Source organism: Homalodisca vitripennis, unplaced genomic scaffold (genome assembly GCF_021130785.1).
Source record: "Homalodisca vitripennis isolate AUS2020 unplaced genomic scaffold, UT_GWSS_2.1 ScUCBcl_5399;HRSCAF=12096, whole genome shotgun sequence".
NCBI lineage: Eukaryota > Metazoa > Arthropoda > Insecta > Hemiptera > Cicadellidae > Homalodisca > Homalodisca vitripennis.
In genome coordinates, this window is record NW_025781510.1 from 1 (window position 1) to 26955 (window position 26955).

The 26955-nt window shown below is 38.3% G+C and overlaps 1 protein-coding gene across 1 annotated transcript in view; it reads right to left on the bottom strand.

The window, feature by feature from the left end:
- Nucleotides 1–421: 421 nt before the first annotated feature.
- LOC124373362 overlaps nt 422–26955 on the bottom strand; it is a gene marked incomplete at both ends in the record, with an annotated part of 33890 nt that continues 7356 nt past the window's right edge. Inside the window, 1 exon segment of the mRNA XM_046831737.1 lies at nt 422–772. Coding sequence (XP_046687693.1) covers nt 422–772 — 351 coding nt within the window.

Here is a 26955-nt window from a genome sequence, read left to right on the forward strand (position 1 = left end):
TTTTGTTTGTATATTGTTGTAGACTACATTTAATAAGAAGTGGCTTGTTAACTTAAAAAACAGTGTAGGTATAATTTATTTAGAAAATTCTTACATTTTATCTAAAAATAGCTTGGTATATTAAATGAGACAGAATGGAAATTATAGGCCTTATTTTGAACTGTAAGTAACACTACTTTCCTAGTAACTTGCGCTATTGTTTAAGGTCAGTCAACTTTAAAGAAACTGCCAAAGGTATCATACTGTCCTACACCCAAAAGTTCTATAAATCCAGTCTAGAAGTCAGAAGCTAAGAAAGGTTGAAAATTTAATTATAGCAGGTAAATATCAGTCCTGCAGATCTATATAAAATCTTACTTTACTGAAAACATATAAATCTTAAGATGATACCCATTCTGATCATATTTGTAGATGAACTGACCTCGGTAACAGCTTTACAATGTGTTTTTCTGAGATGTTTCAGATGATAAGAGATCTCGTAGTCATCTTTATTGGACTCGTGGTCAAAGTAGTCCAAATGTTTCTCAAGCAGATGAGTGCCAAATCTGGATAGGAATAGGGCTGGGCTGCGCGTCAACACAGCTTCAGCAATTTCCCGCTTCTCCTGCCGGCTCAGATCAGGCTCGCCAACCTGCTGGCTCTTGAAGTGGGCTTCCTTGCTCAGGGAGAGGTAGTCGAGAAGTTCTTTTCGGAGTTTCAATCGAGGTTCCTCAACAGTGCTTGGTTCGTTAACAACTTCCATCTCATCCCCATTGATCAACTCTGACTTCAACTAAAACATCAATCAAACAGCTAAGCTAGATTCAATGTCCAACAATACTTCGAATAATATTCTTAATTACATATTTTTTATCAAATAATAATAAAACCATACTAGTTATGTAAAATTTCTGGGGATTGCTTGGTGGATCACTCCCAATCATGTTTTCTAGTATCAAAGGAAATGATAAAATTTTTAAACCTATTATACATTTTTGTATATTCGTTATAAAACAGTGCAAAATACTCCCAAATTACGAATAGGGTCATTTTAACTTATTAAATTAAACTGTAAATTTAAATATTTGCATTTTTTATTATTTTGACTATTTAAATTAGATTTTGATATCTTCACTATTAGTTTAGATCAGGTCTTCCATGAAAAAGACTAATATGTCTGTATTAACACTTTATTGGCTATTATTAAATTGTGCACTGTAAATGAAAGTAGACTAGTTGTTGTGTGTTAATAAATAGTTTTTAACTTCATCTTCATCTTCCATTGCATTCACATATCCAAACTCATTTTCAGTTTCTTCTTCATCATAGGCAACATAACCTAGAAACTCACCAGACATAACCTCTTCCCTCCTCTTACTTGTAATAAGGTAGGCCTACAGACACTACTGAAGTCAAGTTTCATCAGTAGCACAAAATTCAAATTATACTTTGAGGGAAATTCAAAAGTTACAATGACCATTTCAAATTAAGAAAAACAGAATTAGTTTTAAAACGTTTCAATTATTCAACTAAAAAAAGAAATTAATGAAAATAATATTTTTTATGAATAAATTAGCTACTTAACATGAATATTCTTAAAAAAATTATAAAAGGTTTTTCCTGAGTTTATAAATGAAATTGATTTTGAGTTACATAATCAAACTAATCTGCTTCCGAAAATTTTTTTACGGTTGAAATAAAAGTTTCTGTCATGGTATATCACAATATTTTTTTATTATTTAGCTTTGTTACTGATAATTTAGAACTCATTAAGGTTCCAAAACTGTTTTAAGACAAAATAAACCCCATTTGAATGAGTTATTCAATAAATTCCCTCATTTTGGGAATTTATAAAGCCTTCGGGAAGTTCCCTGGAAATATTCCCATTTATAAATTCCCTTCCCACTGGGAATATTCCGGGCTCACATCACTAAACCATACAAATACACCCCATTGAAGTTTTTAGGAATAGGGTATTTCAAGTGATGCAATAAGAATTCTGAAATAAAAGCATAATTTTATGTTTTTTTAATAATATATTAACTATTTGGAAAACTGGTTGTCACATGTCCTAAGATGTTTTAAGTCTGTGTTCAGCTCAGATACAATTCCTGTCACTTTTTATCATTACTGTCCAATTCATACTTTACTATTATAGCATCGTAGCTGTATTTTAACAATATTTATTTTAATAATTTGAAGATGTCAGAGTATGTAAATTAAATAAATTTGTAATAATTTGTAACTAATGTTGTAATTAGGTACGATTAATATACTAAATATAATCCTTCAAGAAAGCCTACATTAAGAGATAACATGCAGGAAAGAAGCCACTTCTGGGGAAGGGAAGAGATAGGCTCAAGGTAATTGGTTTTACTATCACCTGGATAAAGATGATAGGGATTCTATTTGTGGGTGTATTGGATACTTGCTGGCGGAGGAGCCAATCACGTGTCTCAGTAACAAGACATAATGGCACTATTGGAATTGGTAGCATAAACACTGAGTTTCAAGAATTGTGGATTTCTTGTGGTGTGCACAAAGTTTTAGCATTGAAATTGTTTCTGGTTATTTTATTGAGATTTAAAACCAGTCTTTGTAGGATTTTACAGAAGTTGAAGTTTTATTAGTGTTTTGTATAGTAAAAAATAAGATCCATAAAATTATTATAATTATAAAGAAGGATCGCTAGGCGCTTCTACCTCCTCATTACTGCAACCAATATTGGCCTACTTTGAATAACCCTACACATATTTTGCTAAAAGACTTTTTAACTCTAAAAATAGAGCAGGGTACTTTTAGGGTTCACACTTTGGGTAGGATAGAACTTTCCTAACCACACCTACTGAACCTTTTATACGAGAGACAGCTTCGCATGAGTTCTACAATAATTTAACTGATAAAATAATACTTAAAAGGTTTTTAGAAGAAAGATTGTTATGTCCAATAGTGCCTAAACTAGATTCCGTTTTTAAATTATACTTAAAATTTACAGAGAATAAAGAGCAAATTTATAATTTTTATATGAATATTGTACAATAAAGGAATTTAACAATTGAAGCTTTTATCCATTTAATGGTGTTTGAATTCAAATTTGTAATTTTTTTAAGAATATTTGGTCTTAAACATTCTTGAACATGCACAAGATGTCCATGTGCTGTATAAAGAATATTATTTCAGTGTTGAGAAGAAGTCTTATTTTGGATTCTATTATTATTCAGTGTTATAATATTATTTAACACATTCGGTGCGGCGCGTCGGGTATACCCGTCACGCGTGTCTACCGCCGCAGCCTGGCGGCGGGTTTACCCGACGCTTGTCCCCTCCACAGTTACTGGCTCCGTCTGAGCTCGGCTCTTGAATGAGGAGGTTGTTTTCACTGTCAGGCCCTGAGATATTACTCCTTTGTTCTTTGTGCGCGCCAGTCTAGGCTTCCATTCTGATATCAGTGTATTACCTATACTTTATTGTTTACATTGTATTTTGCTGTGTTTAGTGATAAGTTTGTTTATTATTTTGAGTACTTTGTTCATGAATATGGCGGAAACTTCTGGTAACAATTCAGAAGACAGTGAAAATGAATTCTTTGTCTTATTTTTTTTGTGTTTGGCTTATAAACTAAGTTCAGTGGCTTGATGACGGGTATACCCGACGTTTTTGTAATTGGCTAATTTTGTTCCCAGAGCCTGAAAAAACACTTTTAAAAGTGTTAAAGAAATTAACTTCAATAAGAAAATCTGAGTATTTCATTTTGTTTAACTTAGAACTATTAAAAATATGTGTGTCTAATCACACACCAACCATTCTAAATTCCATTCTAATATATTTTTTAAAATTAGCATCAATTTTATTAATTTTCATTACATAAGGAAATGTGGAAAATTATATTTTAAACAACTGAATCTGATTTTCCACAATGATAAAATCCAAAGCAAGTACCCCTAAATACCCATGTGGTCTCTGTGGGATCGGAGTAAAATATTCTGGAATTAAATGTACTGGTCCCTGCTGTAACTGGTAACCTACACACGCGGGATGTGCAAATCTCACAGACAAGCGTCTTAAGGAACTGAAAATAGAGGGTGCTAATGTCTGGACCTGCAATGGCTGCACTGTTTCCACAAGGCAGCAGCAAGAGGTATCACAAAGGCAAGAAATCAGCCTACATAGTGAACTTGAAGAAATCCGTTCTGCTGACTCTCCACTTAAGTCATACATGAGTAACAGGCCTCAAAATTTCCCCTACCTACATAATAGAACAAATTCTCTCAACAACTCATTAGCGGACATAGAAAATAGTCTAGTTGAAAGTAATTTCCTGGAAGACATAACAAATAAAGAGGACAAACTGGAAATGGCTGCCAAGATAGGAACAACTCTTTTGGAAAAAAATAAGCTTTTGGAGGAAAAAAATCTTAGATTGGTTGCCACAATAGCTAGGACAGAAGAAAAGTTAGAAGAATTGGAGGAAAATGAAAAGAACCACATTAACAAGATAGAATCACTCAGCCAAGAACTGAGAGACTCTGAACTCCAACTTAATAAAAAAAAGGAATTTCAACTGGAACTGCAGAACCTTTTTGAAGAACAAGACATAAAATCTCAAAAACTTATTGATTTGAATTTAACAAAAATTAAAAATTTGGAAATGACTATTTTGACACTTCAGAAGAGTACTAAATTTGAAAATAACGATCCTGAGTCAACTAAATCTGCTTTCACACAAACTTCTGATGATAGCAACTCCCCTTTAGTAGCACAATCCTCATCAGTGTACTTGGAAATTCTGCTTCTAAAGAAACGACAAGACCAAATGGAGCAAACAATTCAGAAACTGTCAGACGGTATTCACCATCAATGTTGTAACAACTTTGAAAACATTATGCCTACAAAACACTCTTCACCTTGCATTCCCCGAAGTGGTCACAGGGACAGTTCTTCTGGCAAGAACTTCCATGTGAAAAAATCTAGCACAGATTCAAAAAATAAAACCAAAAGAAAGAATCTGTTTAGTATATCCCTTCAGGCAGCAAAAAATCGGGAAGCCAGACTTAAGTGTCAGACACTTGACATCAACAAGATATCTCATGATGCAATGGAGTCAACTGATGATGATGGTGATAAACCAACAACTCACTTAGTAGCTCCCATTATACACACTTATGAAGATGGAACCTTTCCGATTCAAATAAGAAAAAAGTCACGTGGAAAAAACTTTGAAATAAAAAAATCCCAAAATTCCCACTCAGGTAGTGAGAAAATAAAGCATCCTGTGAACACACTTTATGATTTAATAGAGTTAGACAAACCTACAGAGAACAAACACAAAACTCATCTGTCGGAAGCGCATGGCAAGGAAATGAAGTCACCTCCATTTACTGCACAGGTGCTTAGAGAGGGAGAAACTTACGAGGAGTTTTTTAATGATTATATCGACAAGCTTCATGTTTTATCCAACCAGACTACATATGATAATCTTAACCAAACCGCCACTGAGGGAGCCAGCCAAACCCTGTCTAAAAAAACTGAATCAAACCGACACTGAGGGAGCCAGCCAAACCCTGTCCAAAAAACTGAATCAAACTGCCACTGAGGAAGCCAGCCAAACCCTGTCCAAAAAACTGAATCAAACCGCCACTGAGGGAGCCAGCCAAACCCTGTCTAAAAAACTGAATCAAACCGACACTGAGGGAGCCAGCCAAACCCTGTCCAAAAAACTGAATCAAACTGCCACTGAGGGAGCCAGCCAAACCCTGTCCAAAAAACTGAATCAAACCGCCACTGAGGGAGCCAGCCAAACCCTGTCCAAAAAACTGAATCAAACTGCCACTGAGGGAGCCAGCCAAACCCTGTCAAAAAAACTGAATGTCACGGTGGATCCAAAATTATGCCGTCAACCCGTACTAACAATTAAATCACCACTCCAAAATTCAAACTCTTCAGAAACCCAGACTTTTTTTAGACCCAACTCAAAGAAGCAAAACTCGATGCAGAATCTTCCTGAATTCAAATTTAAAGACAAGATTCAAATCTTCCATCAGAACATAGATTGGCTGTGCAATAAAATCGACAGATTAAATCACTTTTTACACATCCACAAGCCCGATTTAGTTGTCCTCACAGAACATGGACTAAGTGAATTAACTTTGAAAAATGTATGCTTGGTGGACTACTGTCTGGTAACTGCATTTTGCAGAGAGAGTCACAGGAAAGGTGGTGTTGCCATCTACAAGCACACTGACATGGCTAATGAGGTGGAGAGTGTTAATATTGCTGACCATTCAGAAGAACTCGTATGTGAAATGTCTTCAATCAGGATAACATTCGACAGGAAATCATGTTTATACATTCTTGGGATATATCGACCACCCAGTGCTCCTCTTGACAATGCCTTGGCCCTGTTAACTGATACCCTCAGCTTGCTTCCTTGTGACAACAGTGGAATTTGTATTGTTGGTGATATCAATGTAAATTGCTTGCTTCCATCAAGAGAAAATGTAGCATTATGCGAAGCACTCGCCACCTTCGATGTAACCAGAATACCGTTGCCTCCTACAAGAGTCTACTACTAATACCTCTGCTACTTCCATTGACATTGTCTGCACCAATCTTAACACTGACAGAGTAAAAGTCATAGTGGAAAATACGGGCCTTTCAGATCATATGGGACAGCTTTGCTATGTTGACGCCCCAATAAAGAAAAATGAAGCTTTTAGAACTACTCACAGACAATTTAATCCTGACAACCTCCAGCACTTCAAGGACATCCTGTCACTTCAATCATGGGACAGAGTCTATCAGGCAGCCACAGCAGACGAGGCTTACATGAACTTTATTGATACCCTGACAATAGCCCTTGACATCACATGTCCACGTAAAATTTGCATACGGAAAAAAAATAGAGGAAAAATTCTAGCCCTACACAACCCAGAAGCTAACAGCCTTAGAAAAGAGTTCATCCTGGCGCTTGACAAATATAAAAAAACTGGAAGTGAGCAAGACAAAGTGGATGCGTTTAACAAGAAAAAAATGTATGATATAAAACTAAAAACTCTAAGACGGGAAGAAAATGAAAGCCTTATTGCTGAGTCAAGTAATAAATCTAAAGCCATCTGGAATGTCATCAATAGTGAGAGAATTTTAAGAAAAGACAGTGCAGGGGCAAGATGGCAGATTGATGTTGGAGGAAAGGTAGAAGAAGACCCAGACAAATTGTGTGAACACTTTAATATCTTTTTTTTCCAATATAGCCGAGCAAACTCTACTGCAAAACAATCAATCAAGAGCCATTGTTATGAGTGATACTTCTTTTCTTGGAACTTCACTTATGGAATGGAGACTCACTTCCTTCAGTGAAGTTTTTAACACTATAATGTCACTGAAGTCAACATCTTCTTCAGGTATCGATGACGTGAGCTCTAAGCTGCTAAAGTTTTGCATTGGTGAAGTATTTTTACCCATTACAGATATAATCAACAAGTCTTTGTCTCAAGGGATTTTTCCTAGCAAACTCAAAATATCTAAAGTTTATCCCCTTCATAAGCAGGGAAGCAAAAAGGAGCTACAAAATTTCAGGCCGATATCCCTAATCCCAACTATTTCAAAAATCATAGAAAAAATAATTTTAACCAGAATTCAAAACCACCTTAAACTCAACAATCTCCTGCCTGATAGACAACATGGGTTTTTATCCCTGGAAGATCAACCACAAGTGCTTTTTACCGATTTAATAGAACACATCATTGACAACTTGGAGGAAGGAAACACAGTTACAAGTGTTTTCCTTGATTTAAGTAAGGCGTTTGACTGTTTGGGCCATAGTTTAATTATCAACAAAATTAAATCTCTTGGTTTTGGAGGGACTACAGTCAAGTGGTTTGAGAGTTACTTAACGGGAAGAGAACAGGTCGTTGAAATAAAACAAAACCTGGATGGAACAGAGAGGACTGCAAGATCTGGGCCCTTGGCTGTTACAAGAGGTGTTCCCCAGGGTTCAGTGTTGGGCCCGGTTCTGTTTGTTCTTTTTACTGCAGACCTACCTAAGTATTTGGGTAATATAAGCTACCCAGTCATGTTTGCTGATGACACCGTTCTTGTAACGAGTGGCAATGCCATTGAAGACCTGGACATTCGTACCTTCATATCAGTCAGTATGGCACAACAATATTGCTCAAATAACGACCTAGTTTTTAACGCTGCAAAGACAAAATATCTCGCTTCTGGACGATTAAAAGAATGCTTGACTGAGCCCCCAGATCTTCAGAGAGTTGACAACACAAAACACTTAGGCCTAACTCTGGATCAAGGCCTTTCCTGGAGCAATCACACCGACCAACTGTGTTCAAGGCTTAGCTCTGCAATCTTTGCAATGAAGAGGATTAAATCCATTGGTACCTCTATCGCTTTGAAAGCCGCATATCACGCTCTGTTCGAATCACATGTTCGATATGGAATAACTCTGAGGGGAAGTTCATCTGCCGGCAACCTTCATCGTGTCCTGGTATTACAGAAGCGGGTTATGCGGATCATGGCAGGACTACAGCCACAAGAATCTTGTAGAGAGGCTTTTAAATCTTTTGAGATACTCACAGTAGTGTCCATATACATCATCGAGGTAATCACCCACGCCTCAAGAGAAAGATTACCAAGGGTTGGTGACGTCAACAGCTACACAACAAGACGGGCAAATGATATATCCCTTCCAGCGCATAGAACAACCCTTTACACCAAGAAGCCTTCCTATAGCGGTGCAAGACTCTTTAACATGCTTCCAGAAAACTTCAAAACATGTGACTCTAAAACTCTGAAGAAAAGACTGCACAGCCTGTTGATAAACTCTACAATTTATAGTTTGAATGAGTTTTTTAATTCTGTTAATGCTATTATTTAAGACATGTATGTGTATGTATATGCATTCATATATTTTCTCCTCATATATATTTTATTTTACAGAAATGTTAGTTGATATCAAATTTTAAAGATATTTTCTCTTTGCATTTATAATAGTTTTAAACTAGTTTACCTACTTCTTGATGACATCAATTTTTACTGCATGTGTTGACTCTGTAACCATTCTTGATGAATGTGTGAATAAAGATATTATTGAATTGAATTGAATAATCTGTGGGCCTGGTGACGGGTTTACCCGACGCCGAATGTGACGTCATTATCAGCACTATAGAATCTTCCCAGATGACTTCTATCAACGTTTCTGAGGTCCATGTATGTTAATATAAGAATTTTATGTAAAATAAATTTTAGGCCCATACCACTGTTTTACGATATGGCATGCAGCACTCAACGTGTTAACATTTGACCTGCCTGGAGGCCACTTATTCACTTGGTACATTCTCGGTGGACATGGTGTGCGGAAAGATGATGGAGGTTCAATGTATTGATAATAGTGCTACGGTCACAGACAGCATTTGGATCTGCACTATTTCTACTCAGAACCAAAATCCGATGTCAGACCGTTCGGCCATCAGCACTCCCAACTCAAAATTTCAATTGCTTTAATGTTGTCATGTAATCCATTATAAGATTTACTGCCTATCCAAGATGGGAAAAGTTACTAATCTGAATCTGCGTTGAACAACTCTATAGCTATCTCAGTCTCTTGTGTTGTATCTATGACATTCTTTAGTGTATATAAACTGGAAATGGTAAGAATGCTATGCTGCCAGAATTCCCCTAAAGATTCAAAATTACTGTCTAGCGAGCAATTAAACATTCTGTTAATCAATTTTAATCATTCAGATACATTTTCTTAAGATTTTTTTAAATAAATAAATCTTTATTTGTCGTTCAAATTCTTACAATCATTGATGTTAAGTATTTATTGCATTAAATAACTTGTTTTTTATTGCCTAATATGAAAAGGCTACTTTTATTGAACAATAATTATGTATATATTTTTTGGGCAATTTATGCTCTATATTTGCCTTTATTTACTAAACTGTATATAAAGCATTAATTCTATATCTCTTTCTGCGGCCTAGCGCCTACAATACCATTCCTTACTGGATTAAAATATTCACGTACAGTGACAGACCAATGAACCATTGTTTCCCGAATCAGCTGTTTACTGTAAACTCACCAACCAATCACAACGGTTGACTTATCAATTGCCTACCTTGCAAGTGACGGCACGCTTGCTCGTTATACTCTCGGTCCCGCCTGGGGCACTTATGTACTCTCTAGCCACTGCTTACCATACTTACTCTCTCCCCCATGTGTTACTCTCTCATTTAAATATTAGTTTATTTCTATTTGTTGTACATTTACATTAACATTAAAGTCAGTGCTCTGGATTGGCAATCTCTACCAGAACGTCTCTGCTCCCGGACACCCGCGTCTACCGTGCTCTACAGGACTGGCCACAGTGTTATAAACTATTCGTTTGCGATCGTATTGTGCGTGAGTGAATCCGTGAAGGACATCTTCCGTCTTCACGCCTGCCTACAAGACAGCAGCCTATTTCCACACTTACTGATCACAACCTGGCCCTCAACAACAGCAGACTACTACGGTTAGGTACCTCTCATGAAAACAAAGGTAACTGTTTATTTTCTGCACTTTATTTGAATATGCACTGTTCATAAACTCATTATGTGTAACCTAGTGAACTCTTGTTAAAATCAGTGTGTTCGGCGTCTTCACTGCCTAGTGTGAAGTGGTCCTTCTTAGTCGAGCCTCTAAAATATTATTTCACGGTTCTATAACCAAAATCCATTCTTTTCATGGTCCTTAGCGAGCCGGATAATAAGAACTTTAGTCCATTGGTGAATATCAGTGCAATCTCAACTCTTATAAGCTCTATACAGTGCATATTTCAAAGCGTGGTTTCAGGTTCTTTCACGATTGCAAAGTCCGTGCATATCGATTTTCCAATCCCCTCTCCAGTCATATCAGCTGTGATCATATCAGCTGTGGTGCTCTGTCGACTGCATTGTTTTGTTGACAAACAAGCTTTCAGACTGTTACAGCACAGGTGAACTGATTACTGTGTTTAATGGTTACCGCTTCTCAATACTTGTTGGTTATCAGCCCTACTTGTAATACTCATTATTCTAAGTAGGTTAAGTATAAACAATCTTGGTTATTGACACTTTACCTTGAGCAGGACTTACACCCTTATTGCAAAATTAAATGTTTATTTTGTCAACACTATATTCTAGTCTCAGCTTAAAAAGAAAAAAAAGCTACTTACTGCTCACAATTGTTTATTATAATTTCTATTTGAACATTGCTCACGCATATGTATGCATGGTTTATGGTTACTGTCACAACACTACCATACTTTACCACTGACAGTTTACATGTAGTACGTGCTCATAATGTTTCCAGAGCCTCTGCTACATTATAGCTGAATTTAGCTCAACAATAACCTTAATTGTTGTTTATTATTTAGTAAAAACTTGTCTTGTTTACGTTTTTCCATAATAACAGTGTATTTTATTTTCTCGAAACAAAACTATACTATAGGCCTATACGAGCCTACTCTACTTATTGCATTATTATTGAGTTTTTACCTCAAAAAACTAAACAATATTTTTTAAATTGTTTTTCATTGTATTATATTGTTTAGATACTTCTTATTTCTTGGGGAAAATACTTCAGAGGAAAATAAATTAGTTTCTATTTTTATCACTGTCTCAATTCAAGAGGACAATATTTTGTTTACTTTTCACCTTTGAAGTTTTACTCAAATTGATTAATTTTCTACAAACACTTTCAACATGGCGATGTCTCTTAAAGTGGCCAATGCAAAGCGAGAACACCTCTTTTCTCAGATACAAAGTATCTATGATTTAACTAAGAAGACTTCCGATCCAAATATACTTCAGCAGTTGCTTGTCAGAGCTAAATCTATTCAGAGACTTAGACAGGAATTTTCAGCAATATTAGACTTGTGCCACGAGTTGGAATTAAAAGTGGATGCCGACTATACACCTAACTATTCCGCATTAGCGAGCGTGGACGAGTTAGTTGATTACGTTTCTGCTAACGTACTTATGATTGAGACCAAGAGACAAGCTAAAGCTAATAAAAGCGAAACTATTCCGCCTGCCTCCCCTCAAGTCAACGTCCGGCTACCGAAATTGGAATTAAAAACTTTCGACGGAGCTGCCTTGGACTTCTGTACGTTCATCAACGTTTATGAACAAGCCGTACACAACAATGCGCACTTAAGCGATGTAATGAAATTTAAATATCTCTTGAGCGTGCTTTCAGGCGAACCACTCTCTCTGATAAAGTCGCTAAATATAACTGAGCAAAATTATGCAATCGCTTATCAGCTGCTGAAGGATCGCTACCATAATACTAGGCGTCTACTCACACTACATTTAAATCAAATACTAGACCTTCCTGTCATCTCCAGCACATCTGTGAAGAATATCCGTGCTTTCCTTAATCTTTTTCACGAACATACGCAATCACTTAAAGCGTTAAACAATGACATCACTAGTAACAACCCACTTCTCTCAGCCTTGTTATTACGCAAGATTGATAATCGGATGGTCACACGCCTAGAACAGTTTCGAAAAAAGGAAGAGCTTCATACTTTGCCCTCGGTTGAACAAATAATTAAGTTTCTCAACCTGGAATGCAGCCACATTGAGGAAAGTAGTCTACATGACAATATTGTGGACCCCAAGAACGCTTCAAGTTCTTATCTTGGGTCAAAACCCAGATTTGATAAACCCAAATCGTCTCTTAAAAACGTGAGCTTGTTAGCGGCTTCCTCTCCACCCTCCTCGGCCTATAAACAAGGCCCATCATGTTTTTATTGCCATCAGAGCGATCATAAAATTTATGGCTGTCCCAGCTTCGGCCAAAAGACACCTCAAGAACGGCACGGGATTATTAAACAGCACAACCGCTGTTCTTCTTGTTTGGGGACGCACAGATTAAGTGAATGTCAGTCTAAATTCACGTGTCGAACATGTCGTGGTCGTCATCATACCTTGCTACACTTCACTGATCGGCCAACACGGTCCAGTGTTAGTACGTCGGACCGCGTTCGTCCCGTTGTGGAGAACGGCCGTGACGGCGGCCGGCCTGCAACACCTACACCTGCTGTCCGCCCTCCGCCTGCGACCACAGCGCTCTCGCCTCCTAGCCCGGCCGAACACACTACACTACACGCTCATGGCACACTGCATTGAGACGTCGCCCCTAGTACCACGGTTCTTCTGGGTACTTCTCTTGTCAAGCTCACCGCCTCTAACGGACAAGCTTATGTCTTTCGTGCCTTAATTGATTCAGGAAGCATGCTAAATTTTATTAGCGAGAAAGCCTCCCAACTGTTGGGTACACAGCGCCGTCCGGCCACTATTAATGTCGCCGGCCTTTCTCAAACCTCTGCTCACACACGCGGATTTTTAACTCTGGGCGTGGAAACTCTTGCTGGCCACTCTGTTGCCGCCCCGCACTCGTTCCACATATTGCCACAAATCACTGTAGACCTCCCACGAGTGCAAATATCTCAGGAGGTCATGAATAAGGTTAAAAATATTATACTGGCTGATCCAACCTTCCACCTCCCTGGTGGCATTGACGTGCTTATTGGTGGAGCGCTATTTCCACATATTCTTACTCACGAGACCTACTCTCTTGGTCTCAATTTACCTCACGCCCTGGGCACCTGTTTTGGTTTCGTGCTGATGGGGACGGCTCCCTGCACACCACTGACGCAGTCTGTCTCTACTATGGCTGTCTCTCTTCTCTCGACTGCTGAGGTGGACCTCCACGCCTCTCTGCAGCGTTTCTGGACACAAGAGGAACTGCCTGCTCCCAGTAAAAGGTCTGCAGAGGAAACTCAATGCGATGAATATTTTTCTACCACGCACTCCAGGGACCGCGAGGGTCGATATATGGTCCGCCTCCCTTTCAAGAACACCAGTACTCATCTGGGAAATTCCAAAGTTCATGCTGAAAGTAGACTCTACTCACTCGAGCGCAAGCTCCACGCTCCCACTAATGTGGAGTATTATAATTTATATTCTGATTTTATACATGACTATCTCTCTCTAGGCCATATGCAGGGCTGCCCTACTCCTGACTTAAGCACTCCCCACTACTTTCTGCCACACCACGGTGTTTTTAAGCCACAAAGTAGCACCACCAAACTACGCGTCGTTTTTGACGCCAGTGCCAAAACCAGTTCCGGACTCTCTCTCAACGACACTCTCTTGACCGGACCTAAGCTGCAAAATAATATTTGTGACATTCTTCTGCGCTTCCGCCTTCAGAACGTAGTGTTCTCTTGTGATATCAGACAGATGTACCGCCAAATCAAGGTGCATCCTGACGATCAACATTTCCAACTGATCTTATGGCGTGATCACCCCACCGATTTGATGTCCACGTTCAAGCTCACGACAGTTACCTACGGCCTGAACTGTTCACCCTACTTGGCCATCAAAACGCTACATCGATTGGCAGAAGACGAAGGTCACCGCTACCCCCATGCTGCTGAGATTCTCAAGCACCAGAGCTACGTCGACGACCTGATCTGCGGAGCTGAGACTGAAGAACTCGCCGCTGAACTTCAAGATCAACTCATCAAACTCCTTCGGCTCGGTGGCTTTGAGCTCCGGAAGTGGGTCTCGAACTCTCCGAGACTTCTGCAACACCTTCCTGAAGATCATCGGGAAATCCCAGTTTTTCTGCAAACCTCTCAGGAGCCTCATTTCTCTATTTTGGGCCTAAAATGGACCCCTCTGACTGACACTTTTACGTTTAATTTTAATTTTTCTTGTGAAAACCCCACTAAGCGTAAAGTGTTAAGTCTCATTTCTCAAGTCTATGACCCCTGTGGTTTTTTGGCGCCTTGTATAATGCTCGCAAAAAATATCATGCAACTCGTATGGATTTCTGGCATAGATTGGGATGATTCGCTCCCTCCAGAAATATACCAAAAATGGCACGCCTTTTTATTTGAACTTAAGCACGTTGCTACTATTACAATTCCTCGTGCTATCCGCTACTCTGCTGCTACTCACTGGGACTTGCACGGTTTCTCTGACGCCTCAGAACTAGGCTATGCTGCTGTAGTCTACATCCGCTCTACCTCCAATGACACGGTGCACGTAAGCCAAGTTATGGCTAAAACTCGCGTCGCTCCTCTCAAAAGAGTGACGCTGCCCCGACTGGAGCTATGCGCAGCTCATCTCCTGGCCCAACTTGTGAAATATTGTGTTACTCAATTAGCTCCCACCCGCAAGTTTGGTTCTATTGTTTGCTGGTGCGACTCTACTGTGACCCTCTCGTGGATCAAAACACCTTCTTATCGCCTCAAAACCTATGTGGCTAATCGTGTGGCGCAAACTCAAATCAAATCAAATCAAATCAAAACATCCTTTATTCCATATAACATATTACAATGCATTGGTTTGCGTCAACTTAGTACAATCATGTGTAGAGAACAATTTACATATGAACAAAATACATAGGAAGGACTAAATAAATTACGTATTGCTATTAATGTAGTCATCTACAGAATAGAAACAGTGTTCAATAAGATAAGCTTTAAGCATTCTTTTAAAACAAAATAAATCCTTTTCAGCTCTAAGAGCATCAGGAAGAGCGTTAAAAAGGGACGTGGCATTGTAAAAGGTGTGATGTTTAAAAAAAGTAGTGGAATGGTAAGGAATATTCAGTTTATGTTTTTGTCGAAGACTGTATCCCGACTGAGGAACAAGGGACCGGAAAACACCATGGTTCTGCTGTAAGAAAATCAAGGTCTGAAAAACATAAATGCTTGGGAAGGTAAGCAATTTAAGTTCCTTAAAAACAGGCCTGCAAGTCTCCATTCGACGGATGCCAGCTACTATTCTCACTGCCTTCTTCTGCAAGACAAAAAGCCGTTTTGTACGACAACTTTCCGATCCCCAGATTGTCACCGCATACGAAAGATAAGGGAAAATTAGAGCGTAGTAGGTTGTTAAGAGGATCGCAGCGTTTGTAAAAGGTGCCAGTCTACGAAGCACAAAGATTCCAGAACAAAGCTTACGTGCTACATAATCGATGTGGGATGAAAAATTCAGGTTTCTGTCTATAGACAATCCCAAAAACCTAACTTGCTGTTCAGAAAGGATTTCCTTATCATCGACCCAAACGCTGAGATTATTAATGCTATTAGATGAGATTGCGAATTCAACAATTGCGGTTTTAGCAGCATTTACCACTAGACCATTTTCCCTAAACCATTGAACAATCTTATTAGACTCCACAAAAGTGCTAACCTCCATGGCCTCACGACATTGGTTTTCCATTACGATGGACGTGTCGTCTGCAAACAAACACAACTGGGCCTCCGCATTACAACTCCTGAGGTCGTTTACATATATAATAAACAGAAGAGGGCCGAGTATGGAGCCCTGTGGCACCCCCGCCTTAACGCTCAGCACATCCGAGTAGCATCGCCTCACAGTGCCTGCAGCATCGATGAAGGACACTTCTACGGCCTGTCGACGATCCCTCAAATAAGATGAAAGCCATTGGTTCGCCACTCCTCGAACTCCAATGCCTTCGAGCTTTTCCAACATGATGTCATGGGAAACCACATCGAAAGCCTTCCGAAGATCGAAAAAGACACCGGAAGCAGACCTACCTCTATCCAAGGCATTTACTATTTTGTTGATGAGCGTAAACATTGCATTGACAGTTGACCGTCCTTTAACAAACCCAAACTGATTCTCAAACAAAATACTGTTGTGATTAATAAAAGACCATAATCTATTTAAGACTGCCCTTTCAAATATCTTTGAAAACGTTGATGTGATAGATATTGGTCTAAAATTATCGAGTTCATCCACTCTTCCTTTTTTAAGCAAGGGCTTCACAACAGAAAGCTTCAACAAATCTGGGAAAACTCCACCTTCGAATGAACAGTTAATAAGGTGAACGAGTGGGTCAACAAAACATTCACTACATGACATAAGCAATTTAGATGATATCCTGTCGCAGCCAGAAGACGTCTTTGGCTTCAAAGACCTGATGATATCTGTTATCTCTCTCCTAGTAACTGGTGATAAGAAAAATGAAGATGTACACAATCCAGGCTGCACATAAGAATGAGGAATACTGGATGAGGTTGATGCACTATTAGACACATCAATAAAAAATTTGTTAAACATGTTTGAGACCAGTTTTGGATCACTGATATCAACTCCCTTGTCATCTTTGACGGTGCGGGGGACATTACATGGGGACTGATTCTTCCCTCTACTTTCATTAACGATCTCCCACATAGTTTTGACTTTATTAGAAGATTTTTGTATAACATCAAGCACCTTAGATGACTTAGCAAGCCTAACACAAGACTTGTATTCTCTCTTCAATGATAAGTAATGCTTTCTCCTCAGATCAGAAGAATCCAAATCTTTAGTGAAGCAATACCACTGGAGAACCATATCTCTAAGTTTCAATTGGTGATCACTCAAGGACACTTTGCTGCGTGAGGCACCTTTGCGAACTCTTCTTTTCTTTTCAGGAAAAGCCTGTTCAAAATAAAAGGAGATTGAAGATTGGAATAGACGCATTTTATCATTTATAGTCCCAGCCTCGTAAACATTAGACCACGTTTCCTTGTCAATTAGATATTTGAAAATACGGATATTATCATCAGAAAACGATCGCTTGAGATAATACTTAGGATGACTTGAGTCACTTGAAGTGGGTAGTTTGACACTGATCACCAGTGCATGGTGATCGGACAATGCAGTAATTAAAACGGAACAACTACAAACGTCATCAGAGAGATCGGTGTAAACATGGTCAATCAGGGACTTGGAGTTTTTAAATTCCCTGGTATAAGATTTTACCTTATTTTTAAGGTCATGAGAAGCCATGGTGTAAATCAAGTCATCAACTTTACCATCAGACACAGACAAGTCGACATTGAAGTCGCCCACAACAATGGTTCTGATATCTGGACTTATAATTTTTTCCAGACATTCTGATAAACACCTGTAAAATGTCTCGTGCTCCTGTATTGAGGACGAAAAAGGCTGTGGCTTATAAGCAGTGATTATCAAAAATGAGGTGTTACTAAGGTGAAACCTGGCAGCAGCAAGCTCGCACCTGCCCTCCAGACAAAAACGTGAGACATCTATTACCTCAGATTTGATTGAAGACTTACTATAAATACATACACCTCCCTTATGAAGAGTTTTTCGACAGTAGGCTGTGATGCCATTATATCCGTAGAAAGATGCAACTTCAAATTCAAAGTCTCTTAAATGGTGTTCCGAAAGGCAAATTATGTCTGGATCTTCAGATTCAATGAACATTTGAAAATGGTCAAACTTACTTGAAAGACCCTGAACATTATGGTGAACTATCTTTAGTTTGCAAGGTGAACTGTGCTCAGCTACAGTGGTAGGGTCATTTGAGACAGATCCTCTAAAAAATGTTCTCCTTGGGTGATATCAGATGGACTGCAAGGAACCTCCTCGGGCAGAATTGGCTCTTTTGAGGCATTTTCCTCCAAGCCCGGAATTACACTAACAGTGTCATATCCCTTTTTAAGACCGAAGGCAACAGAAAACACTTCTGAAAACAGAGTTCCTAGCTGATGGCTACCTTTGCTATTCAGATGCCTACCATCTCTGGCAAGATGTTGCTTCTTCACCCAACAATTTGCCTCAACAAACATTACACCAAAATTGTTGCACATGACATCCAGCTGATCATTAAAATCAAACAAAGCTCTATATGTTATATCAGACCTTACTAATATGCTATTAACAAAAACCATAGTATTAGGAAAATGGGTTTTGGTGGTGAACAAAAGGTCGGCCATGTCATGGAGGGCCTCACGCTTTCCATGGCCACCGTTATAGCCAGCCCCTCCATTATACCATCTTTTAAGATTGTTTGTTCCCACATGAAAATATATGACAGAAATTTTTTCACCAGTGTACTTCAACAATTTCTCTTTTATATCCTTAATTTTGCCACCCGGACAAAGTTCCACTATTGCTCCCTTCTTAAAGCTTATTTCACTTGCATATCGAATAATTGAGTCACCTATTAATAACACATTTTCATTAAATCTAGAGTTGTTACTTCCGTTACTCACATCTTCGACCAACAACTCACTTTGAAGAGTAGACTGATTTTTAGTCATTGTAATAGGAGTCATTACCTGTTCTTTCTCAGTCACAGACTGAGTTTTAGTGTGGCGCATTAATTTAACATGGTCTTTTCTTGAAATTTTTGTATGCTTTGACATTGAACTTTGAGATTTTTGTTTCCATGTTCCAGATACATTTCTTATGTAAGAAACTTGTACATCAAGTGGTTCTTGTGAACCTAAACTACTAAACTTATTACTACATTCAAAGCGAGCTGACTGCTTTGCAACCGGCATGAGTTTTATTTCGTTCCCTTTAGTTTTAGTTTTTTTTGTTTTAACTAACTTCCAGCAATTTTCTGCTGATTTCTTGAGTATTACAGGACTTACAATTTGTTCGGCATTATCACTAAAGCTATCAGCTCTTTGACAGATAGATTTTCTATTTACAGGAAGATCAACTACATCAGTTTTATTTACAGAGTCATCAAGCAAACTCGACCCATCATGGAACCATTCGAGAAATGGTTTTTGTACATGAGAACAACAAAAATAGTTGAAAATGAACTTTGCATTTAGGATTACATTTATCCCACATTCATAACTATTGTTTTGCTGAGTGCAACTAACAGAAATCAAATTTTCAGGTGGGATTTTCAAGTTGGTAACAGTTGTAAGAGCAGGAAGGTCATTAAATGTTACTAGAGAATCTAGATGATAAGCCTGGTGTCTAGATTTGTCAATAAAAACAAGAGACCAGTGAGAACCATTCCCCCCATTAGCCTCACCCAGGATATCACTAACAGCAACAAACACATAATTGCATGCCTGATAAGATGGAGATTTTAAAAGATCCAAAGCAGTGTTACTGTCTTTTTTAATCAGATGTGACACGGAGGGACTGACAAATAAGCACTGACCCATATCACCTACACTACTTTGCATAGATGAGAAATAATCATGGATGATATTATCATCTAACCATTTATCAGTTGTCATTTGTTTAAGATTAGAAATTTCTTTCTTTGCTAAATCAAACTTTAGGTTCAGATTCTCTATACATTTATTTTTGTTTTCATTTTCAAACTTAAGAGTCTTAATACTATTAGACCTGTCATCTAACTTAAGCTTGTAAGAGTCTTTTTCGGCAGTGATGGATGAGATGTGCAGATCCCGCTGTCTCAGAGAAGCCTGCAGTGTCTCAATGCGCTGGCTCAGTGAACGCATTTCTGACGCTGCTTGGTCCTGGATTCTGAAAGACGTATCCTTTTCCTCCTGTCTTACGTCCTTCTCTAAATTGAGTTTTGACTCTAGCACTTTCACTTCCGCACTTAGAGCCTGGAGATCGTCCTGTTTATTTTTACACTCCACATTTAAAAGGTCCAAAAAACGAAGCAAACTGGTAATATGTACAAATAATGCTTCAAAATCAACGTCAGGATTGTTGGCAGCAAGAATATTCAATTCTCCCGACAGAGAAAGTAGAATTTCTTCCTGGTTATCATCGTGCAATGGAGTTTCATAAATAATTTCCTCCATCATATATAATAAAATGGTAAATTAATAAAAATTTTAAGCTCCAGAAATTGAGTTTGGCCACTTGAGCGTATGTCCGGTATAGCTACTGTATTTCACTGATTCCAGAACCCCAGGGCTATACTCATACGAAACAAAGGCATTGAAGAAGCCAACGTTCAGGACAGGTTAAAAACAATTAAGACAGGTTAAAAATAAAAAAGTAATTAAGACTCTTATAAATAGTAATTATAACAATAAAAAGTAAATTGTAAATCAATTACAAATATTAAAATACAAAAGTTGTAAGCCAGATAAGTTATAAGCATAAAAGGTGACAATAATAATTACAATGCATACATACAAAACATTTAACATTAAAATAATAAAAATACACAAATATAACAATTAGTTAAATAAGTCAAATAGCAGTCAGATAAAAGATTAAAATAAAATAAAAATTTAAAACATTTTTTAAAAACTTTAAAAACCTTTATAAAAATTTTTATTACGTTCAGACAAGATTACTAATAAATTTAAGAATTGAGGTTGCAAAAAGTATACGCCACCAGTGGGATTTGAACCCAGATCTGCCACATTAGGAGCCAGTCACCTTATCAAATGAGCTATTTGATATTGATAATCAGTTATCAGAACTAAACACTGATAGTTCAGTTTATCCAACTGGCAAGAGAAAAAGAGTTTTCTTGTCTTAAACAGTCACTGGGCTTTCCAAAATGTTATTGTTAGTGTTAATATATGTCAAACTTCAAATTCCACTGTTAATCTTTCAAACTATTGAGATTATGTGATGAAGTCAGTACAATTAAGTTTTTTAATAATAAGAGTGAGGTTATGTTATGAGAAGATTATACAATTTTAAAACTTGAATTAAAAATAGTCTTACAGTCCAAGTCCATGTCTTCAAGGATGTCACTGTAGTGAAATATTCACAAAAACACAGAATTATAGACCAATGGAAAACTAAAATTTTATATAATTACTTAAATTAGACACCACATTATAGAGCTTGTCAGTTCAAAACCTGTTGACAAGGACTATATCTATGAGGTTAAGTAATGAGTAAAGTAATGAGTAGGCTATTTGACAAGATAGCACGTGGCAATAGAATCTAAATGTCCAATCTATCAAAAATTTGGCAAAAATACTGATTCCTCAACTCAAGAGCTTGTTGCTGTGGAGTGCTGGCGCTACATACCCAGTGCTTCCAATCCTGCTGACTGCGCCTCCCGTGATCCTTCCCTCTCAATTGGTGGATCATCCCCTTTGGTGGCATGGACCCGACTAGTTGCGTCTCCCCTCCTCGGCCTGGCCAGATCCTGATTCCAGCCTGGACTCGGTCTCTCTGGAGGAGCTAGGGGAGCTGAAGCATTCCACTCCTGTCATTGCCTTGGCCACAGCACCGCCTACGTGGGACCTCCTCATCCAGTACTCTTCCTGGAGGAAATTGTTGCACGTGATGGCCTACGTCTTGCGTTTTATCCACAACTGTCGTTCACCAAACCGCCACTTCGGACCTCTCTCCAAGACAGAACGGGACTCTGCCCAGCTGCGAATTTTCAAGACCGTGCAAGAGGAAGCTTTCACTGAAGATCTAGCTCTACTGCGGGACCGAAAGACGTGTTCTACCAGACTTCAACGCCTCGCCCCATTCCAGGGTCCGGATGGACTTCTCCGCGTCGGCGGCAGACTGCGCCACGCTGACCTCCCGCCGAACGTGTCTCACCCGTGCATCCTGCCCAAGAAGCACCCTGTCGTGGACCTCCTCATTGACCATGTCCATGTCAAACATCTCCACGCTGGCGCGCAGCTTACTCTCTCTCTGCTCTCCCAGCAAGTCTGGATCCTCTCTGCACGCAGCGTGGTGAGATCTCGCATTTTTAGATGCCTCACATGTTTTAAGAATCGGCCTAAAAATAACGCCCCTCTCATGGGCGACTTCCCCAAAGCTCGCATTACTCCAGCCCGAGCTTTTCTCTACACCGGCATGGACTATGGTGGCCCCTTTTCGCTCAAGGTCCATAATTTACGCTCTGTCCGCATTATTAAGGCCTATATTTGTATTTTTGTTTGTATGGTTACGAAGGCCGTTCACATTGAGGTGGTGACGGACCTGTCCACCGAAGCTTTCCTTGGTGCTCTCACTCGCTTCGTTTCTCGTCGTGGCCTGTGCACAGACCTTTATAGTGACTGTGGCACAAACTTCGTAGGTGCTAAAAATGCCCTACACAAAATCCTCACGGCTGACCAGCGCAAAGTCCAAGACTTTGCTGCTGACCGTTCAATTCGATTCCACTTCAACCCTCCTGCTGCTCCCCATCAAGGTGGAATATGGGAAAGTGCCATCAAGAGTGCTAAACACCATTTAAAACGTGTCATGGGACTCCACATACTAACTTTGTCTCAATTCATGATGCTCACAAGTCAGGTTGAAGCGATGCTCAACTCCCGCCCGCTCACCGCTCTCTCCAGTGATCCCAGCGACCTTCTCCCACTGACGCCTGGACACTTCTTGATCGGCTCTCCTCTGGTTTCCGTGCCTGAAGAGAACTTGCTGGACATACCCCCGAACCGCCTTTCTCACTGGCAGCTGGTCCAAGCGCTGCACCAACGTATCTGGAAGCGTTGGCAGCGAGAATATCTCCAGACTCTTCAGCAGCGCCTCAAGTGGAGCACTCCTTCCCGCAACCTCCAACCTGGAGACCTCGTCCTGGTGCATCAGGATACTCCCGCTCTCTCTTGGCCCCTTGCACGGGTCACTGATGTCACTCCAGGACAAGATGGTACAGTTCGAGTGGTACATCTCAAGACCTCAAGTGGAACTCTCACTCGCCCAGCAGTGAAGGTGTTTCTCTTACCTCACCTCTACAATTAATTAACTGTCTCTCTACCACCGCCTATAACCTTTGTAATTTGAGCCTATGTTGCTCTTTCTCTCATTGAATCCCAAGGTGATTCAAGGCGGCCGGTATGTTAAGTATTTATTGCATTAAATAACTTGTTTTTTATTGCCTAATATGAAAAGGCTACTTTTATTGAACAATAATTATGTATATATTTTTTGGGCAATTTATGCTCTATATTTGCCTTTATTTACTAAACTGTATATAAAGCATTAATTCTATATCTCTTTCTGCGGCCTAGCGCCTACAATACCATTCCTTACTGGATTAAAATATTCACGTACAGTGACAGACCAATGAACCATTGTTTCCCGAATCAGCTGTTTACTGTAAACTCACCAACCAATCACAACGGTTGACTTATCAATTGCCTACCTTGCAAGTGACGGCACGCTTGCTTGTTATACTCTCGGTCCCGCCTGGGGCACTTATGTACTCTCTAGCCACTGCTTACCATACTTACTCTCTCCACCATGTGTTACTCTCTCATTTAAATATTAGTTTATTTCTATTTGTTGTACATTTACATTAACATTAAAGTCAGTGCTCTGGATTGGCAATCTCTACCAGAACGTCTCTGCTCCCGGACACCCGCGTCTACCGTGCTCTACAGGACTGGCCACAGTGTTATAAACTATTCGTTTGCGATCGTATTGTGCTTGAGTGAATCCGTGAAGGACATCTTCTGTCTTCACGCCTGCCTACAAGACAGCAGCCTATTTCCACACTTACTGATCACAACCTGGCCCTCAACAACAGCAGACTACGGTTAGGTACCTCTCATGAAAACAAAGGTAACTGTTTATTTTCTGCACTTTATTTGAATATGCACTGTTCATAAACTCATTATGTGTAACCTAGTGAACTCTTGTTAAAATCAGTGTGTTCGGCGTCTTCACTGCCTAGTGTGAAGTGGTCCTTCTTAGTCGAGCCTCTAAAATATTATTTCACGGTTCTATAACCAAAATCCATTCTTTTCAATTGACAATGTCATATTGCAGCCTAGGGCATGGTCAAAATAAAACAATTTTATTAAAATAATTTAAACTTAAACTAACATTCAAAAAAGAAAAAACAGTGCTTTAGTAGCATAAATTAGTCAGTGAAGGTTAATTTAAAATAAACTAGGCCTAGATATATAAATTAAATAGTAAATAAACAATTGTCAAAATTTACATATAAAAATTATTATATATCTAAAATGTAATGTTTTTTAATTCTAAAAACTCGTCTAAACTATAGAAAGGGTGTTTCAAAAGCCAACTATAAAAAAGCTTAGTGAAGGTTTTATGTGGATACTTATTTACCAGAGGTTCCAAAAAATTATAGATTTTCAGCGATGTTACCATGTGACTATTAAGGTTTTACTGAGGTGGTGATAACCAATTGCAGCATTGTTTTTAGTTCTAGTATTGTATGAATGAATTTCGTTATTAAATTTTAAAAATTTTGGATTTTTTAGAATATAGTTAATTAAATCAAATATATATATATAGATTGATAACCGTTTGAATCTCTAACAGAATAAAAAGTGGTTTACAATGTTCCAGCGGTTGAGAATTAGTCATTACTCTAATAGCTGTTTTTTGAAGAATTAATATGTGTTCAGTTCCTGAGCAGTTGCCCCAAAATATCAAACCATATTGAAAAACTGCTTGGAAATACGCAAAATAGGCAGTCCTCACATAGTTTTTTAGGAACAGCACTCTTAAGGTGACCTAACAGGTAAATAACTCTAGAAAGCCTCTTGCTTATATATTCTGTATGTTGGTTCCAGTTTAGTTAGTTATCTATATACATTCCTAAAAATTTTGCATTGGAGCTAAAACTGTTATCAAGAGGGGCCAAATAAGGTTTCAAGCTAAAAATTATATTTTGTGTCTTTTCTTCATTTAATAGAAATCCATTAGATCGAAACCACTGGTAATCTGGCAAATGGCCGAATTAGAACAATTTACTCACATACTGATTCCATAAGACACTTGGGATACAATCAATACATAATAGGAAAATTTCTTAAGGCAAAAGTATTTGAAAGAACTTGTGAACAAACTCGACCGAGATCAATATTTTAAACTTCTGTTGAAATAAATTGTAAAAAAATGTACATTATCAGTTTCATACTAACTATATTATCAGAAACCATAAGAATTGAGCTGTTGGCCAAATTGGTTAAGTATCTAACACAATTGTTTAATTTAATAAATAATGTTGTTTCCAACATAGATTTTGTTTTTGCTAAAGAATAGAGTGATATATCATCAGCATATTGTACTATAGCATCTGTACTTATTGCTGGTTTAATATCATAGACATTGAGCAAGAAAGAATTGGCCCTACGATTGATCCCTGTGAGACTTCAAACCTCAGTCAGGTTAGTCAAGGTAAAATATTCTTTATTGCTATAAAGCATAAATAGATGCATTGGCTTGCGTAAAAATAACCATTGAAACATATTTCATTTCTTAATAACTAACATGATCCATGACATAGTCCTGTACAAAATAAAAACATTTGTCCGTGAAAAATACCTTAAGTTTCTTTTTCAAACTGTTAAGATCTAACTCTATTCTTAAAAAGTCAGGTAGAAGATGTAGTGTAGAAAGAGATAATTAATTTATCTTTGTTTCTAAGATTGTATTTAGATTGTAGGATAAAAGATCATATGGTTCTGTTTAAGAAATATTAATGTATAAAATATGTAAATATAAGAGAAAGTTAGGATTTTAAACTTCTTAAAAATATGTATGCAAGACTCTGGCGAATCCCAGCAACCATCCGCAATGCCTACTTTTATAAGCCAAAAGCACACTTAGAATTGATTCTTTCTGAACCCAGATTGCCACAGCATAAGTCAAGTATGGGAAAATCAGAGCATAGTAGGCTATGATGTAAGAAGAACAGAGGTGTTAGTGAAGTGTATAAGTCTAAGCCTCAGTAAAAAAAATTCCAGAACACATTTTCCATGCTATACGGTTTATATGTGAGAAAAAAATTCAAATTCTTGTTAACAGACAGACCCAAAACCTTAACATTGTGTTTAGAAACGACTCTCACGTCATCAACCCAAACAACGAGACTATCATAGTGCTTCCCTGTGATTGTGAAATCTAGTAATGTGGTCTTACCAGTGTTTATATTCTCTAATTTTCTCTAAACCACTGGACTATCATATTAGATTCCACACACATTTTAACCTCCAAGCCTTCACAACATTAACTGTATAAAATAATTGACGTAGTCGACTGCATACCAAGTCTCTTATCTTTTGAGAATGAATAATAAATTATGATCACACTCATCCCATAACTATCCTCATAACTATATCCCATAACTATATGGCTTTGCTGCTGACATGTAATAAATAAATTACATTTTAAATGACATACTAATGCAATTTTCAGGTCAAAATGTTGTGGTTGACCCAGTCAAAGGACTTAGAGAAAATATTGA